Genomic DNA, 18,495 nt, shown 5'->3' with positions numbered 1-18,495 from the left:
GAATATGTTGGTTTTGTTTATGCTGCATTGTGGTAAGTTCTGTGTATTTTGTTATTGGTTCTCTTGTTGTTATGTTTTTAGCCTAGGTAAAGTCACCTAGTGCTACTGTGTACAACTTGAGTGGCAATATAAATCACTTAAATAATAATAACAACAGCAGAAGCAAGAACCTCTCACAATTTCCTAGTGTCATCATTGTTAACTGTAATTTTTCTCTCATAACTATTCATTCTATCCCTGGCTGGATTGGGAAGTTGAAAAGTATCTTAGAGAAGTACCAGCAAATTGCATTGCCAAGAAAATTATATAGATCTATCCAGGAAGTCACCAGAAGTCAAGCTCAACTTGGAAGTCACCAGAAGTCAAGCTCAACTTGGAGAGTTGACTGCTTTTGTTCTCTGGATGCTGGTGGTGAAAAGATGCAGCCACTTTAAAGAGCTGCCAAACATATCTGGAAAGAGCTGGAAAGATCTGTTTCCATTCTAAAGCACCCTTTTTCTTTTAAATCCAAGGTTTCTACAGCCCTAATACATAGTAGTTTCCCATTTAATTTTATCCTAGAAAAATCCTTTGAGGAAGGTAAAGCTGAGTTATGATGATTGGTTCAAAGCAGAGGTGGTATTCAGCCGGTTCAGACCGGTTTTCCAGAACCGGTAGCTGAAATTGCGGGTGGACCCACCCCGGTTCTATGACATCCTGTTTAGGCACGTTTTTGAGGCTGGACACATGTGTGGAAGGCACGCATGTGAACAAAACGCATGCACGGAAGGATGGGCACATGCATGGAAGGCAGTGCAAACCGGGCACACATGGTTATGAGTTTAACCATTACAGCACCTTCCTTCCTTCCTTCCTTCCTTCCTTCCTTCCTTCCTTCCTTCCTTCCTTCCTTCCTTCCTTCCTTTCAGTGGTGGGTTTCTACCGGTTTGCCCCAGTTCGCGCGAGCCAGTAGCACTGATGGCACATGCAAAGGTTGTTACACCGGTTGAAACCCACCTCTGCTTTCTTTCTTCCATTTTTCTTTCTTTCTCTCTCTCTTTCTTTCTCTCTCTCTCTCTTTCCTTCTTTCTTTCTTTATAGCAACTTAGAAATCAAATCCTTCTTCCTCTCCTGTGGGAAAAGAAGCTGTGTTGAAGTTCCCCAGGAACTGTTAACACCTTTTGTCCAAATCCAGCAGCAAGCAGTAACATAAGCAGCAGTCACAAAAGGAAAACCATGAATCACGTGATTACTAATTCTTCACTGGAATTGACCTGGGACTAAATCAGAGTATTTGGGGCACATAGAACAACCCTTGCTAGATAATCCAGTAGAAACTTATGTGGATCCCAGGTTGTAACGCCACTTCCAGTAATCATAGAAAAGCAACGTTTTAACAGCCCCACAAAGTCTGGATATCCAGAAATGGCAGTTGTTCCATCTCACAGGTAATACACAGACTCCCTAACTTATCGTGTCTGTCAATCCGGCCCCAATAATATACCAGTTTTCAATCCACTGGTGGCTAACAGAGCAGCCGCCGGTTCCCATAGCAACCTAAACAATATTACCCAGGCTTAAACGGATTCGGACGATATTAAAAAAGCAGCCTCTTTAGGAATTCCTGGAGCTGAGAATTTTAATTTTGCGTAATGCGAGCTGACACTGTGTTTATGAGACACTCGCTGGCTGTTTTCTTCAATTAGTGCAAAGAGGAGCGGATTTGTTTTCGAGGCTTAAGGGGGAAAGCATTATTGAGTTATGGATAGATGCAGGTCACCCTGTCACCGCCATCAATCCCATAAGATGTAAATTCAGGGGAGATTTCTAGCGAATGCCGAGGTTTTTTAGTCCCACAAAGATAACTACAGGACCTCATTCGTACAAGGGAAAGAACAAGTCGTGGACGGGCTGATTTCTGGGCAAACTTCAACTGTGAAGTGAGATAACTTCCCTGGTACTCTCTGAGCTTGGTTGTTTTCTTGCAGATGTTTCATTACCAAAACATCGTCAATCCTATGTAAGTAACATTTCAGCTAGGTAATATCATGAACAGCATTGATGCAGTGGTGGAATTCAAATTTTTTTACTACCGGTTCTGTGGGCGTGGCTTGGTAGGCGTGGCTTGATAGGTGTGGCAGGGGAAGGATACTGTAAAATCTCCATTCCCTCCCCACTCCAGGGGAAGGTTACTGCAAAATCCCCATTTCCTCCCAAACAGCTGGGACTCGTGAGGCAGAGGTGGTATTTACCGCTTCTCTGAATTACTCAAAATTTCTGCTACCGGTTCTCCAGAACCTACTGAAACCCACCTCTGCACTGATGATGTTACCTAATTCGGGTAATGAAACATCTACAAGTAAACCAAGCTCAGGGAACACCAAGGTCCCCTTCATTTCAACCCTGAGCTACAAATATTCTCCTTTATTAGATAACTTTCCCAAAGATGGCAGCGGGGTTCTTAAGCAGGGAAGATATGCATAAGTGACCAACCCCAATCCCCAAAGCCAATAAGCTTCATTCAACACTCAGGGAAGTGAAATGCCCAACCTTCCACCCATTCCCATCTGGAAGATGTCAATAATGGTTCTGATTTTCACAAAGTAGAAAGGGTCTGGCAAGGGTAAAGAGTCAATAGTAGGTGGTCTCCCAAGCAGGTGGCAACAAAGCCGTCACACTTTCTCTTTCTGTCTGCTGTGGGATCATTTGGCTCTTTGCAGCCCAAGTATGGTAAGCTTCCTGATTGGGTGGTTGAAATAAAACCTCTCTCCTTGGCAGACCAATGGGACTGCAGCATGTGATTGAACTGAAGGAATGCAGGCCATGCCCAAAGCTCAAATGGATCACTTCAAAGTTCTGGAAAGCAAGGAGGCCTTTAAATCTCTCCTGTTTCTATCTTATGCCAGTATGCTGGGTGGGTGTTTGCTTGTGCATGCTGTATGCCAGGGGTGAAATCCAGCAGGTTCTGGAGAACCGGTAGCGGAAATTTTGAAAGCTGGCCCCAGAGTGGGGTGGGAATGGAGATTTTGCAATATCCTTCCCCCAGGAGTGGGGAGGGAATGGGGATTTTGCAGTATCCTTCCCCTGCCACGCCCACCAAGCCATGCCACGCCCACCAAGTCACGCCCACAGAATCAGTAGTAAAAAAAATTGAATTACATCACTGCTGTATGCCCAGAAAATAGGCAGAGGAATGGGTGGCAAACTAATGTTGAACTCTCTCTGTAACCATTGACTTTGTAAAGCTTCCCAAAATGAATATGGGTAGTTCTTAATTTATGGCCATAGTGGAGCCCAAAATTTTCTGTTGCTAAGCACGGTGGTTGTTGAGGGAGTTGTGCGCCATTTTATGACCTTTTTGCCATAGTTGTTCAGAGAATCACTGCAGTTGTTTAGTGAATCAATCGCTAAGCAAATCTAGCTTCCCCTATTGCAGAGGTGTCAAACTGGATTTCATTGAGGGCCGCATCAGGGTTGAGTTTGACCTCAGGCATGTGGGGAGGCGTGGCCAGGGTTGGCATGGCCAGATTGACGTTACTTGTGTCGAGGGTGCCTGTGGCGGCCCGAGTGCTCTGCCAGTGAAAACAGGCTCCTGAGCTCCGTTTTCGCCTGCCACAGCCTCCTGCAACCCTCTGCCAGTGAAAACGGAGCTCAGAAGGACCACATGCGGCCCTCCCAAGCTCCGCTTTCACTGTCAGAAACACTGCAAGCCAGTCCTTCGCTGTTTCCAGGGTGGCCCCATAGACCAGATCTAAGTACCACATGGGCAGGATCCGGCCCCCGGGCCTTGAGTTTGACACCCCTGCCCTATTGACTTTGCTTTCAGAAACTAGCTGAGAAGGTTATAAATTGTTGTGGCCCGTCAGCGGCTTGTGCGGATTGTAGCTGATTCTGACAACAAGGAGGCTGGTAAGGTGCTGCGCCAGCAGCCTGTGCATCTGGCACTCGAGTCGGACAATGAGGAGGCTGGAGAAGATGTGGTGCCAGAGGCAGGGATTCAGTCAGAGCCTTCAGAACCTCCAGAAGCTCCTTTAAGTGAAGAGGACAAAGAGGAGGAGCCTCTTCTCGATGCACGGGCACGCAGAGCTGCCAAAAGACAGGAGTGGCTACTCAGGAGGAGGTCTCCTTGAGAGTAAGGCATGGGGCTAATTGGCCACTCCCTTAGCCTATTTAAGGAGGAACGCCGACTGAAGCAATTTGTAGGGAACAACTTTAGTTCACTCTACTTCGCATCTGGATTCTCTGCAAATTGCTTCTGGGCTTTCTGCTAACCTTAGTAAGATTGTGATTACTTTATCTTTGGTTTCTTGTAGGCTGTTAAGAAAGTTTATTAACAGCCATTGTTTTGAAAAAGACTGAGTTATTTTAGTAAAATAAGTTTTGTACAAACTTTGTGTGCTGTGTTCTTTGGGATCCGTAGCTGGGGCAGAACATAAATAGTGACCCTGGGATGCTGCAACCATAGTAAATGCATGCCGGTTGCCAAGCACCTAAGTTTTAATCACGTGGTCATAGGGATGCTATCAAAGCTCGGTCATGCACTTTTTCAGTGCTGTTTTAATATCAGTCACTAAGTGAATGATTGTAAGTTGAGAACTACCTCAACTTACTGTACAGTCAAGAAGATATTGCACTGATTTTGAAGCAGTCAGAGTAGTAGCTGAGTGGCATTGTGATTCATCCTTTCCTTTCCTTCCTCTCTTTTTCTTCTGAGTTATCATTAAAGCTGTTCTAGAATTTGCTGATTCTCTGGTGGCAGCTTTCTGAAATGGAGACAGATTTTTTTTAAAAAAAACCCTATATATATATATTTACATATAATATTTAATTAATTAGTTATTTTACCTAATTTATGTAGCCATGTATCTCACTGAAGAAAACTCTGGACGATGTACAAGAAAGCTGAAACAACCGTGTATGTGTACCATATGATTTCTTCTATGTTGGGAACATTTCCATAGTCAATAGCTGAGGGAGAGATGGGCCAAGATTTTTGTATAGTACATAGTACCATGAAATCATGCCTGCAAAAATATGGATTACTAAGTGGCAGTAAACAGTTTTATATATCTTATTACTGCCATCTAGTGATCGCTTGGATTTTGCAGTTCAGATGGCTTAGGCATATGTAGCAGAAAATTTTATTTCTCTCTCTCTCTCTCTCTCTCTCTCTCTCTCTCTCTCTCTCTCTCTCTCTCTCTTGTGTGTGTTTGTGTGTGTGTGTGAGAGAGAGAGAGAGAGTGAGAGAGAGATATTTTTTTAGTTATTGTTGCCTCTTGACGACTGCCAAGCCCCTACAATTTTCTTGCCAGTATTACAAAACTGATTTGCCCTTGCCTTCTTCCTACCGCTGAGAGTGACTGATTGACCCAAAATCAATCACCTGGCTTTGTTCTTAAAGCAGAACTAGACCTCACAGTCTCCTGATTTCTAGCCTTCTGCTTCAACCACTACTCCAAGCTGGTTATCATAACTGTATTTTAATCAGTGTTATGTTTCGGCTTAATTTGTTTTAGCTGTTTTAATTTTTTACATGTTTATTTATACAGGGGTTGGAGGGTGTTTTTTTTTGTTGTTGTTTGTTACTTTGACTTGTGAGCCACCGAGAGTCACGTATGGGAGAGGGGCAACTATAGAAATTGAAATCAATCAGTAAGAACAATATTTATATCTAAATAACAGTTGGCATATTCTTCCTTTGGCTTCATTCCTGCAGTTTCATCACATTGCCATTTGTCCTCCCTGCCCCTACCCCACTTTTGCAACCAGATTTGGGTTGTTGAACTCCAGAGAAATAGTTGCATGGGCTACATGATGACAAAGAATTGAAGAAAGTAAATTCTATGTCCAGATCTGGTAGCCTTAATTATGCTTAAATACAGGAAGCAAGCCCAGTTTAAGAGGTAATCAGAGAATTATATACTCTTTATTTGTAGCTTTGATACCATAATATTAAACTTTCTGATTTGAAGAGTATATTTAGGTTTAAGTTAAGCATCTCAAGTAGTGTTCTCCAACCTGTTTTCCTCCATGCACATGTGGGGTACAGTTCCCAAAATTCCTCAGTCAATATGGATATTAGTTGCAACTTCTACTAATTTTAGTTCAACACATCTATAAAGGTATCAACTGAGGAAAGGAGAAAACAGGTGTAATCCATGGATGTGATGAGAAAGGTAGAGAATGATCTCTACCTTTTCAAATTATGAAATGCTACTTTTCACAAACTATTCCTTGGGGGGGGGGGAAATTAAAAACAAAAAAAGCAGAGCAGAAAAAATATTCTGTTTCAACTGGTTCCCTCCTATACCAAATGTTTAAGTTCCAAAACTGGATATTCACTCCTTACTTAGAGTCTGCTAGGGTCAATGTTCTTCTGACCTGAAGCATTTTCTCATTTTACCTAATTGGCAGAAATAACTAATTATGGATGTGAGCTTCATTAAAAAAAAAAAAAGGTTGACCAAACAAGCCTCCATGGGTAAGAAAAACAATGTCTCACTGGAAACAATCTGCTGTATATTCTTGATTTCTTGGAATAGCATACCTTTTTTCTCTGTACATCATGAACATTGAATGCAGAAAAAGACACTAATAATGATTTCCCATGTATTCCTCAAAAGGCACGTTATAATGAACTTCTAAAGACTGTCTCTGTTACATCTATCAACAAAAGTGGACCTAGCAGTTCAGGCGTCTTACATATTTAAAAAGGCTAAACCAGGTGCAGCTTGAGTACAAAGTGGGTATCGAAAATATGTAAAAAATCTCATTAAAAATATGTTTCCATTTGGAGCAATTAACTTTTTGAAAACAATTGATGAAGATATGGATGCCAGTTAATTCCGAAGCCAAAAGTGGTAGGCTGCCCAAACCGATATATTGAGGTTAACTTTACCTACCAAAGTAAAATATACTGTTTTTAAATGACTGGTTATTGCTGAGGAGAAAAGAGAAAATTGTGTGATTTTGGCTTGAGGGTACTGGTTGAAAGATAAGAGTGATTTGTTTTTGTTTTGTTGCAAGAGTTTCTGAGCTATTGGGAGTCGGGATTACTTTATCTCAATCATGGCAAAGTGGAATTTCATCAATAGTATCTCTAAGGGGCATAACCCACACATATTTTTCCAATCATTCAGTTATGTTATGTTCAAAAATGGGTGTATCCATAACACTCTGAATGTTGCTGAACTACATTTCCCAGCATTCTTTTCATATTGGCCGATGCTACTGTTATTTATATTTCATCCACATCTAAAAGGCCACATGTTCCACCCACCAGTTTAATGTTTTCATCTTTCGCTAGCAAACTTGATGGAGAAGGCAGTTGGCAGATGCCCAGGAGATATGGTTGGAAAAACAAGAGATTAGCTTAGACACCGAAATAAATCACTGACATTGAGCCTGGAAGTTGGTACTAACTTCAAAGAATTTCTCTGCCACTAAAACTCTGAGATTATTGTCTGGACAATTTTATTTTTGAACAAAATTTGTCATCACCGTTGCATCCAAAGTTCACTGCAAAGGAATGCTTACATGTTAGTGCTTCTTTTCTACAGCATTTATATAGCTGCCCATCCTTCAGAGTTGAAAGATATATCTACATAATTCTCAACATTGTCCTCCAAACATTTTTATAAAGTTCTGATAGTTTGTATTGGCTACATTTATGCAGGACTGCAATTGCAAAGAGGAAAGGATGATTTAGTGTGGACATGGATGTTATATTCGTTTGCACGTTCTTAAATCACATTCATGCTCTGAATCAACTTTTCTACTCTGAAACTGTACATATGACCTTTAGGAATTCACCAGTGCCAACATACAATAGCTGGTAACATTTATCTGCTACCTCTGACTACTTGCAAACTAATATTTATGCCAACATCTGACAATTGACATGCAATAGGGGTAACATTCTGAGGAACAGATTTGACTTAGTTCTAAGAGCGCATTGTCTACTTTTATACCCAGCTTTATCTGTGATTAAAACATCTGTACATGCTGTTGTTGTAAAAAAAAAATCATAAAACAGTTTAGAATTAAATTCAAACAATTAGATATTGATAAAAGCATGTATTCAAATGTTATGTAAAACATACAAAACAAAATAAGTAGTAAAATAAAATAATAACAGAATAAGAGCAAGGGTTGTTTTTTTTTTTAAATTAAATTACTGCAGCATTTCCCCTGGGAAAAGTACTGGGTTCTGAAGCCAGATTTTGAAATAATATACCGAGATCAAAACCCCCGTTTCAAAATGCACCCACTTTCTCTTTTCCACCAAAAGTTTATTTTATCTCCTCTTCCACATGCATTTATTATATTTCTATTCTGCTTTTTCCTCCCCAGATGTTCAGGGATGGGTATGTGGTTTTCTCTCCCCTCTCCACTTCATTCTCAGAATAACTCAGCGAGGTGGAGAGATGGCCTGTGACCATCTCTGTTGGCTGTGTGGGAATTTGAACCCCGATCACCCTGGCCGACGCTCTTTTTCCAAAAGTGCTTTTTAATTTGCTCTGGCTGTTTCTGTTTGCCTGTCTGCCCGCCTCACACCTATGTGCCTCCTCCTTTCTCAGCCGCAATAAATCCAAGAAAGAAACGAGCAGGCATCTTGTCTCGTCTCTCTCTCTCTCTCTCTCTGGCCGTCGGAACAGCCCCAGCCTATTCAAGCAGAAGTATAAATCCAAGCGGAGAGCATTAGGCAGGGATGAGCCCTCCCTGGTAAATCCTCCCCATTCCGCGCTCAGCAAGAGTTTGCTAGGAGGATTAACCCACGTCTTGTTCTCAATCCCGGTTTATGAGTTTCCCCGCTGGCTGGGAGGATCCTGTGTGTTTAAACAACAGGCTAATTAATCCTCATTTTATTACTTTCTCTTGTCAAGTGGCTAAAGAGAAGCTGTCAGCTCGGTGAGCCGCCCCACTCGCGTTTGTTTAGCTCCCAAATTACTTCATCAGAACCATCTGCTGCAAACGTCTTGGCTGGAGTTATTGATTTGTCTATTCAAATGCCTTGCTATGCCAGGAGGCGAAGACATTAAAAGAAAATTTTAGGGTCATGGATCCAGGGTAGTGCTGTTTGTTATTTATGACAGGGAAGGAATGACTCTCAAACTGACAGGTGGAGTTATGGACAGAATCGGTTTACAAACCGTTTGGAATTAGAGAAACAGGCAGGTTTTTCAGGAATTCTCCGATGCCAAAACTGGGAGGGGAGGGGTGTTAAAGTCTTTAAATTTGCAGGAAGAAGAAATAAAATACAATCGGGAAAATACTTTGGAAAAGCACATTTTATCAATTATGGGTTTTCTCTGTTTTATTTTAATTTTTTTTTCAACGAGGCATACCATACTTCTTTCTATTCAACATTGCTTTGATTTCACTTTTTTTATAAATATATATATATATATATATATATATATATATATATATATATATATATATATATATATATATATATATCCACATCCCATCTGATCCAAAGCTGCTGAATAATAATGCAGTGTTTCTTCAATTAATTGCCACAATGGTTTAAACCCATTTTAGTTTAGTAAAACTAAGTCTTGGTTATTCAAACGGCAAGTTTCAACATCATTTGTTGTTGCTGTTACTGCTGATTCTAGTTCAAACATAAATTTATTCTTTTCTGGCTGCAAAAGAAGGGAACAAATTTTAAATAATTTTACAGATATCCTGAACTATAAGTGAATGCAAGAAAATGTTCCAGGAACCTTTCAGGATGATAGGGTAGGAGGAGATTTCTATTGCTTTCTTCGTCTTCCCATTGTAGCCTTCAGCTCTCTTGCTTCTTAGTGGTCTCTCATCCAAGCTCTAGTAACCTGGTCCAATCTTCCTATGCTTTTCAAGATCAGCTACAGTAGACTAGATGCTGCCACCTAGCTGGACATGTGTTCAATTTTTAAAAGTGAAGGAATTACAGTACATTTGAGGGATGGTTCCTTAAAATTGTTCTCACTTCTAAATTTGCCCCATTAACTGACTTCAGGCTGAGATATTACATCTCCTTTCTTAGGCATAAGCTGCCTCAATATTTTACATACCTACTAACAATAATCCTTGTACTTTTTATGTTACAGTACAATCTAGGTGTTTTTAAATTAACTGAGGTTGTAGAAGTTTTGCCAAATTAATATAGCTGAATAGTGGAATGAACTGACTGAGCTTAACGGTGGAATGAATTGAACTGAGCCATGAGCAACTGAGAGAGAATCCCCTCTCTATCCCAGAGTTAAAGTAAAACATGCAATTGCACTGAAGTTGTGAAACAATACAGTATTTCAAGATTTTGCCACCAAATGGGAGATCGTGTGTTTCCTATGGGCTGTAGGTTGCCTGTTTGTGTAGTAGGGCCCATTGACAATCAGATGGGAAAGCTTGTGTAAATTGGAAAAAAAAAGAGCTTTAACTTTAATGCAGCTGATGTATCAATACAAGCATGCAAACTAGAAATCTAAAAGTCTGCAGAAGGGAACGCAATGTACTGTAGCAACTTAGGTTGCTTCATCAGCTTCATGCCTTATCGTCTTTATTGCTTTGCCCCAATTCTCTCTTCTCTCCCCCCCCCCCACTCCTCCTTTCGGTCAGGCTCTTCCAGACCAAATGCAGCGGCTGCCTCAAAGCTGTGGCTCCTTCTGAATTCATCATGCGGGTGCTGGAGAACGTCTACCACGTCCACTGCTTCTCCTGCTGTGAGTGTGAGCGGCGGTTGCAGCGCGGAGATGAGTTTGTGCTGAAGGAAGGGCAGCTGCTTTGCCGCAGCGACTATGAGAAGGAGAGAGAAATGCTAAGCGCCATCAGCCCTGCACCCACTGAGTCAGGTGAGAGAGGAGGGACCACAGGGTTCTGCTCAGTAGAGTTAAAAGAATGACCCTCAACATGCGCAGAGAGACCCTTTTCATCACCCTGCGTCCCATAACCAGCTCCCAGGCATCTGAGGCCACTAAACCCTCTGTGGACAAATGAATATCCAATCCTGTTAGCTGGTTTCTTATTTCCAATCAAAAAACTTGCACAATCCTGAATACACAGTGTTGCAGGAGAAAATCCCCATTGATTCAGGAGTTCCACTTCCAAAGAAGCCAAATATTAAGATTCACTGTATCCAAATTCCTACTGTTATGCCCAGTCTGAAGAATTCCACCTTCTTTCCTTGAATTCTATCTCCCTAGTTAATGCTAAAAGGGCTGATTAAAATATAGCTGGATAGATTTCCTATACCCATGATGGCGAACCTATGGCATGTGTACCACAGGTGGCATGCACAAGCCCTCTCTGCAGGCATGTGAGCCGTCGCCCATCTCAGCTCCACCGCGCATGCGTGCGCACCTCCCACTGGTCAGCTGATTTTTGGTTCTCTGGCGCAGGGGCAGCGCACATGCAGGAGATGCACACACATGCGCCCCTGTGTGGCAAAACAGGGAGTCACACGCACATGCATAGGGGGAGCGTGGGGGGAGGGGGTCATGCACCATGCATAGGGGCGGGGTATGCAGGGGGTATTGCATTATGGATGTGGGCACACGCATGCGTGACCCCCACCCACACTCCCCATGCTTTTTGGCACGCGATGGCAAAAAGGTTAGCCATCCAGGGATGGAAAGAGCAGTAGGATATGCTGGAAAGGTGTAAGAGTGAAAAAGGCTGCACATGTCAAAGTTGCTACACAGTTATGAGAAGGACAAGTCTGTAACTCCTTTCCCCATACATCTTTCTCCAGTTGCCCTGGATATTACGGTCATCATCTGTATTCTGGGGATGTTAAGAGCCAAACTATCTAAGGACCATCATGCTTTAGAACATCTGGATCTGAGCCAAGCATCAGAGTTATTGTGGTTGGGCACCTGCTAAGACCTACATCTTTTCAGAGGGCCCGTTTTTGACCCATGCCAATTTCTCATTTTTGGTTAGGGAAAATGCCTAGAATCAGTGAACCGGCTCTGCTTTCCTGTAATACAAAATCCCAGTTAGAGAAGAGACGAGGAAGTGGCTATAATGGTCTCGGGGAGGTGGGAAGGAGCACATATGGAATCCACATGTGAGGGCTTGCTAAAAACCCCATCTAATTATAAACTGTGCATCTTAGTAACTAACTGGATTTGAACAACATGAAGCATGCATGTTAAAAATCCTTTAGGCATACACATTAACAGCAAACATACAAATCTTCATTTCCATATGAGAGGCGTTTCTGTTCTTTCATTCTCATGTGGAAGAAGTTGCAAGAGAAGTGGAATGCATGTGAAGAATGTTTAGCTCCTTTCCTGGCTTTGTCTTTATTCCTTTAACAATGGGGTGGGGGGTTTGGAGTGTTTGGCCAAGTCATTTTCCATGTTTCTGGCATCTGTTTCTGGAATAGGCCCATCTCCTCCTTGTCTTTTTAGGTCTAATTTATGTAAGTATTAAAGCAAAGTAAGTTAAAGGTGCATTCCACTCTCATGACTTTTGCCACTTGTTCACATGTTTATAGCAGCAAAGACAGGAAGAAGGAAGAAAAGCAGCAGCAACAGCAGATCCCAAAATTGACCCTTAGCCTCTTTTGGGATGCATGCCAAACCATGCCAGGTCCTGATGCTGGGATGCACAGATGTGCGACTAATGAAGCTTTTGTCCCTGGCATCTTTTTACATTTTAAAAAATTTCAATCAGGGAAAGTCATTCTCTCAATTTCTACATTCAAGACTATCCATTTTGTGGCAAGACCAGAGTTAGGGTTAGAGTCTATTGTATATTGTCCCTAACAGAATCCGCTTGGAGAAATGTTGTTTGGTAACATCCATTCAGAAAAGGCAAGTTGTTTGGTGAATGAAAGGATGGCTAAACCATCCTTGGGTGTCTTATGTTTTTAGGGAAATAAGCCAGGGAATCCTTCATAATCCATGTTTTCTTTCATAGTGAAGAGTGAAGATGAGGATGGGAGCCACCCACATGGCAAAGGAGGCGAGGAAGGCAAGGATCACAAGCGCTCCAAACGCCCACGCACCATCCTTACCACGCAGCAGCGACGGGCATTCAAGGCCTCCTTTGAAGTCTCCTCAAAGCCCTGCCGAAAGGTTGAGTTTCTTTCTTTCTTTAAAGTGATGCTACCCCAACACAGAGTGGAGGGATGCGTGACCTGCGGTCCTAAGAACATAAGCGCTCTAATTTTGAAGCCACGGTTTTTAACAATAGCTAGCAGAACCTTTTCTGTAGCCTATTTGCTTGGGAGAAAGAAAAAAACAGGATGTCAAGGAAAGTAATTCTCACATACTTTAGGCTTTAGTCACAAAGTGCAGATGACCACTAAATGTTAATAAAAAGATGCAGAAAATATTAATATGTTGTTGCCATCCAGTGGTCTCCTGGCCCAGGTATGATTGTCCTAGTCTCTGGTCTCACCTACTCCTGAATCAACCCCATTCACCCACCATTCAATCCGTAACACAGTTACACCCAAGGGAACATGGTTCTCAAGAGAAAAAAGATTTTCCTCCATAACATGTTTCTTCTCAAAGAGGACATCAAGAACGCCTCCTCAGATTCACCACTGTTTCTGTTTTAAGAGCCGTGGTGGTGCAGTGATTAGATAGAATGCAGTACTGCAGGCTACTTCTGCTGACTGCTGGCTGCCAACAGTTCGATTCTGACTGGCTCAAGATTGACTCAGCCTTCCATCCTTCCGAGGTCGGTAAAATGAGGACCCAGATTGTTGGGGGCAATAGGCTGACTCTGTAAACCGCCTAGAGAGGGCTGTAAAACACTGTGAAGCGGTATAGAAGTCTAAGTGCTATTGCTGTTGCAGTATACTGGTTATCTCCTTTCAATTTCTTTCCCTCTTTTTTTTTAAAAAAAAATCATGTCGACTTATTGCTCCCTTCCTAAATTCTTTCCGTTCCTGCCTATTTTAAGAGAGTGGCCAGTTCAACCTTTACCCTTTACTTGCTTTACTAGAATGCAAGCAATCTACCACTTCATCCGTCTTCCCATACCTCCCCTGCATACCCCAATCAGACACCACATTCTGTTTTCCTTTCCTCCACTTATCTTAAGCATCTATTTTACTTAACCCAATGACCAACTGCCAAAAAGGGATGATGAGTTTTACTTCCTCCATCTCTAGTAATGTTATGGGATAGTCCAATGTCTCCTTTATCACATTCAGATGCTAGTATTTTAGCTGCCAGATACAAAAAAACCCAACCCTTGCCTGCTCCTGTCTTAAATATCACCTAAGCTCTGGGTCTCTCTTCCCTTGGAAGAAACCCTGCTGCGCTCACATATTTGCTAGATCTCTGATAATACATTGAAAGATGCCACATTTATTTTATTTATTATTTCAATGTTGAGGCCACCCGATTGATGGCTCAAATAAAAAATTAAAAGAGATCAAAATTTATCAAGAGGAAAAGAAGATGGATGTCCAGGAATCCCAAATCCCGCAAAGCCAAGCAGCTAATGATCACGAAAAGGGGCTTGACCCCCATTCTAGGGCAAGGCTTGGGGTAACAACCAAGTCCCAAGCAATTTGCAGAAAATCAGAAGAGAAGAAGCAAGTTTGACTCTCTGGAGATATCATTTCACAGAATAGGAGCCATCACCAAGAAGGCCACTTCCTAACCCCTATAAAATGACACAGCTTAATCAACAAGGCATGGAGTATACCAACTCTTGCTGATCTGGCTGGATAGATACAGTAAAAACATACAGAAGCAGATGGTCCTTCAAGTAACCAGACCGTATGCCATGCAGGGCTTTAGAAGTTATAATCAGCACCTTGAATTGTACTCAGAAGCCAATTGGCAACCAAAGGTGCTTGAAAAGCAGCAAGAACATATACATACAGCTGCCTTCTGAATCAACTGTAACATCTTGTTGGTCTTCCAAGGCATCTCAATGAAAACACATTACAATTTGTCACCTCTTAATTGGATTACTATAGGGATGTGGTGGCTCAATGGCTAAGACGCTGAGCTTGTCGATCGAAAGGTCGGCAGTTCAGCAGTTCAAATCCCCAGTGCCACGTAATGGGGTGAGCTCCCGTTACTTGTCCCAGCTTCTGCCAACCTAGCAGTTCAAAAGCACGTAAAAAATGCAAGTAGAAAAATAGGGACCACCTTTGGTGGGAAGGTAACAGCGTTCCGTATGCCTTTGGCGTTTAGTCATGCCGGCCACAGGACCTCAGAGACATCTTCAGACAGCGCTGGCTCTTTGGCTTTGAAACGGAGATGAACACCACCCCTAGAGTCGGAACAACTAGCACATATGTGCGAGAGGAACCTTTACCTTTACCTTTAATTGGATTACTGTAATGTGTTTATATGAGTGGCTTCTGAAGACCATCTCAATCTGGGAATGGGTGCACCTGGCACACAAGGTGAACCTATTTAAAGGCCCTCTTGGCTACAGCTGTCATCAGCAGTTCAAGACAGGTGCCAGAGTACGCACCAGTCTCGCATGGAGAATCGTGACCCCCTTAAAGACTAAAAATGGGGGAATCTCTGGAGCCAGAGAGGTCAAAAAAACCAAGCAACTTAGTCTTGTTGGGATTGAGCCCAAGCCCTGTACTTCCCCATTCAAGTCTGCATAGCTTCCAGGCATTGGCTCAGGACTTTAAACAGCATCACTTGGTCAGCACAGGGTTGAAATGTATCATTGGCTATCATGACTTTAAAACGATGGATGACCTCATCCAGCAGTTTCATGTAGATGGTAAGCAAAAGAAGAGAGTGAATTGAACCCTGCATCACCCCGTAAGTGAGGGGTCACAGAGCACAACCTACCCAAAGTCACCCTTTATGCAGGGGGCTTCCTTATTGTGACATGAATTTAGCTTTTTAACAACTCCTTTTCTGTTTTCCATGATGGGCAGGTGAGGGAGACATTAGCGGCTGAAACTGGTTTGACTGTCCGTGTAGTGCAGGTCTGGTTCCAGAACCAAAGAGCCAAGGTGAGTGATCATTTCTGAGTTTTGCAATTGAATGACAGTTTATCTCCAGCCAAACAAGGGGAGACAAACTTCTGCTTACCCTAACTTTGAGCTAACTCATTTCCTAAACCTAGACATTCTTCAACAGAACAAATCCCAAAACAAACACGACTGTTGATGAGAGTTTGGGGGGGGGGAGGGGTGTTTTAGCCAAGTACAAAATCAGAATTTATGGTTGTGGGTACCAACTTTATAAACAACCCTACAACCCTATTTGTTTAACAGCAATTTCATCTGGGGAGGAATCACTAAGGGATAACATTTTATTTCCTGTTGTAAAGACATTTTTTTTAAAAAAAAAACTTCCATTGATATTGAAGGCATTTTTAGCTGTTCTTCAGCAATGGCACTCGCGGCATCTCACAAAATGAAAATAACAGACCATTAAAACACTTGCCAGTTTCCGCAGTTTGACTTGGTGTGCCCAGCAGCACAGCAGCATGTCAGGGCACTCTTTGGCTGATCAGGTAGCCCTTAAAAAGAGTGATGGTGTTTGGTGATGGTAATCAGAAAAGATTTCCTGATCATGAGAGCTATTAAGCGATAGAACTGCCAACCTCCTGGATTGACAGGGGGTCTCACCCTGAAGGTTTTCAGGCAACACTTAGCCTGGATCATCCGGATCAGGGGTCTCCAACCTTGGCAACTTTAAGACTTGTGGACTTCAACTCCCAGCTGGCTGAGGAACTCTGGGAGTTGAAGTCCACAAGTCTTAAAGTTGCCAAGGTTGGAGACCCCTGATCTGGATGATGTGAGGATCCCTTTCCTGGGCTAAAGGTTCTCCAAGACCCTTTCCAATCCTCTGATTCTAAGCCCTAAATCCTGGGAGGTAATGGATCTATAAAGTAGGGGCAGGTCAAAGTCCCCCACCCCCATTAGTCTCCCTTTGTCTCCCAAAGTCCCCCTTTTTCCAATTTTGGAGGACATTCTGTCCTTCCTTCCTTCCCCCCTTTGTTGTACACCCACCCAGATGCATCCAAACACCTCTTTGCAGATGAAAAAGATAGCCCGCCGGCAGCAGCAGCAACAACAGCAGCAGCAACAGGAGCAAGAGCAGCTGGGAAATCCCCGTCTAGGGACAGGGAGGGGAAATGGACGCAGCAGCAGACAGAGCAATGAGGACAGCGAAGGTAAGAACATCTCAAGAATAGCAGACTTCCTAGAGATAGGTTGGTCCTCTTCTGGTCCATGCTGGCTTTTCATGTGTTCATTTAGAAACTGGGACCACCTCAGTTTTGTAATTCATCTGTTTCAAGTAGGCATTTTTCAATGAATTTTATTTATTTTTAAAAAACACCTGCATTTTAAAACATACTTTGTGATGGGAGGTGGGAGACAGACCTGCACTTTAAACATGGGTCTGATAAAAGCCAGCTGAATCCAATGGTGGGGGGGGGAACACGGGAAGCATTTCAGAAGAAAACTTTCTCCTAGTTTTCTGGAGAGTATAAAGAGAGGAGTGGAGAAATGCCTTCAGTTTTGCAAGATTCTGTTTAATGTATCACCTTACAATAAAGACAGTGCTGTTGGCTCCAGGTCATGCTTCTTGTATGGGCTATTTGGAAAGGCTAACACATTTGCTCCTAAAATAAACATTTTATAAGCCACCGAGAAGGGGTTTTAAATTGCAAATTTCATCACATTATTTGGGGAAGAGAGAAATCCCAAAGACAGGTGGTCCCAATCAGCCCATCGCATGTGATGTTCTAGAGCCCAGGTATTCCTGCAAAGCTTCCTTTGGCATCTACAGGGCTTCAGCCCCACTTAGTATTCAGATGTACATGTACAAAGCCCCAGCTTCCAGAGTCTACTTAGAAAAATGCCTCTGCTCTCACCCCTAATTTCACACAGTCTGTCTGAGAAAAATAAAACATGCTCACCAGAGCAGCTGTGTCAACTATTTAACTACTCAAACATGTAGCTGTGAGACAACCTTTGCACAATTCTATTTGTGATCAAGGTATCTAGTATATCTGAATTAAGCATAGAATTTATATTGCTAAGTAAGAAATTTGTTAAGTGAGCTTTGCCCCCTTTTTACGACTTTTCACGCCGTGTTTGTTAAGTGAATCACTGAAGTTGTTAAATTAGTAACATGGTTGTTAAGTGAATCTGGCTTCCCCGTTGACTTTGCTTGTCAGAAGGTCACAAAAGGTGATCACATGACCCCGGGAGAGTGCAACCGACATAAATATGAACCAGTTGCCAAGTATCCAAATGTTAAATCACGTGACTATGCTGCAATGGTCATAAGTGTGAAAAATGGTCATAAGTCATTTTCTTCAGTGCCATTTTAACTTTGAATGGTCACTAAATGAACTGTTGTAAGTCGAAGACTACCTGTATCTTTTTCTGAAGGGTTACATATATTTTGGATATTTTTTTTCCCCTGAGAGTTTGTCACCTGTTAAAATTCTGCCTGTTGATGGCAGAGAAGATATCTGAGGACTAAAATTGGATAAGATAGATTTTAGGCCCCAGAAGCATTATTTTAATCTAATTTACACACACAGATAAAGAATGACATGCTAACA

General features: G+C 42.3%; 2 protein-coding genes across 2 annotated transcripts in view; one reads left to right on the top strand and one right to left on the bottom strand.

The window, feature by feature from the left end:
- Window positions 1–18,495, bottom strand: part of CHCHD5 (coiled-coil-helix-coiled-coil-helix domain containing 5) — a 51,445-nt gene that overhangs the window by 13,144 nt on the left and 19,806 nt on the right. The gene's annotated exons all lie outside the window — the stretch shown is intronic.
- Window positions 1–18,495, top strand: part of LOC117666593 (LIM homeobox transcription factor 1-alpha-like) — a 94,725-nt gene that overhangs the window by 72,790 nt on the left and 3,440 nt on the right. The window contains exons 4-7 of the mRNA XM_087886644.1: window positions 10,585–10,817; window positions 12,892–13,049; window positions 15,845–15,922; window positions 16,932–17,091. Coding sequence (XP_087742770.1) covers window positions 10,585–10,817; window positions 12,892–13,049; window positions 15,845–15,922; window positions 16,932–17,091 — 629 coding nt within the window. The remainder of the gene's footprint in view (window positions 1–10,584; window positions 10,818–12,891; window positions 13,050–15,844; window positions 15,923–16,931; window positions 17,092–18,495) is intronic.

This window comes from Pantherophis guttatus, chromosome 2 (assembly GCF_059756535.1).
Source record: "Pantherophis guttatus breed Tessera chromosome 2, ASM5975653v1, whole genome shotgun sequence".
Taxonomy (NCBI): domain Eukaryota; kingdom Metazoa; phylum Chordata; class Lepidosauria; order Squamata; family Colubridae; genus Pantherophis; species Pantherophis guttatus.
Note: the sequence above shows the minus strand (reverse complement) of the source record. Positions and strands in the feature narration are given on the sequence as shown.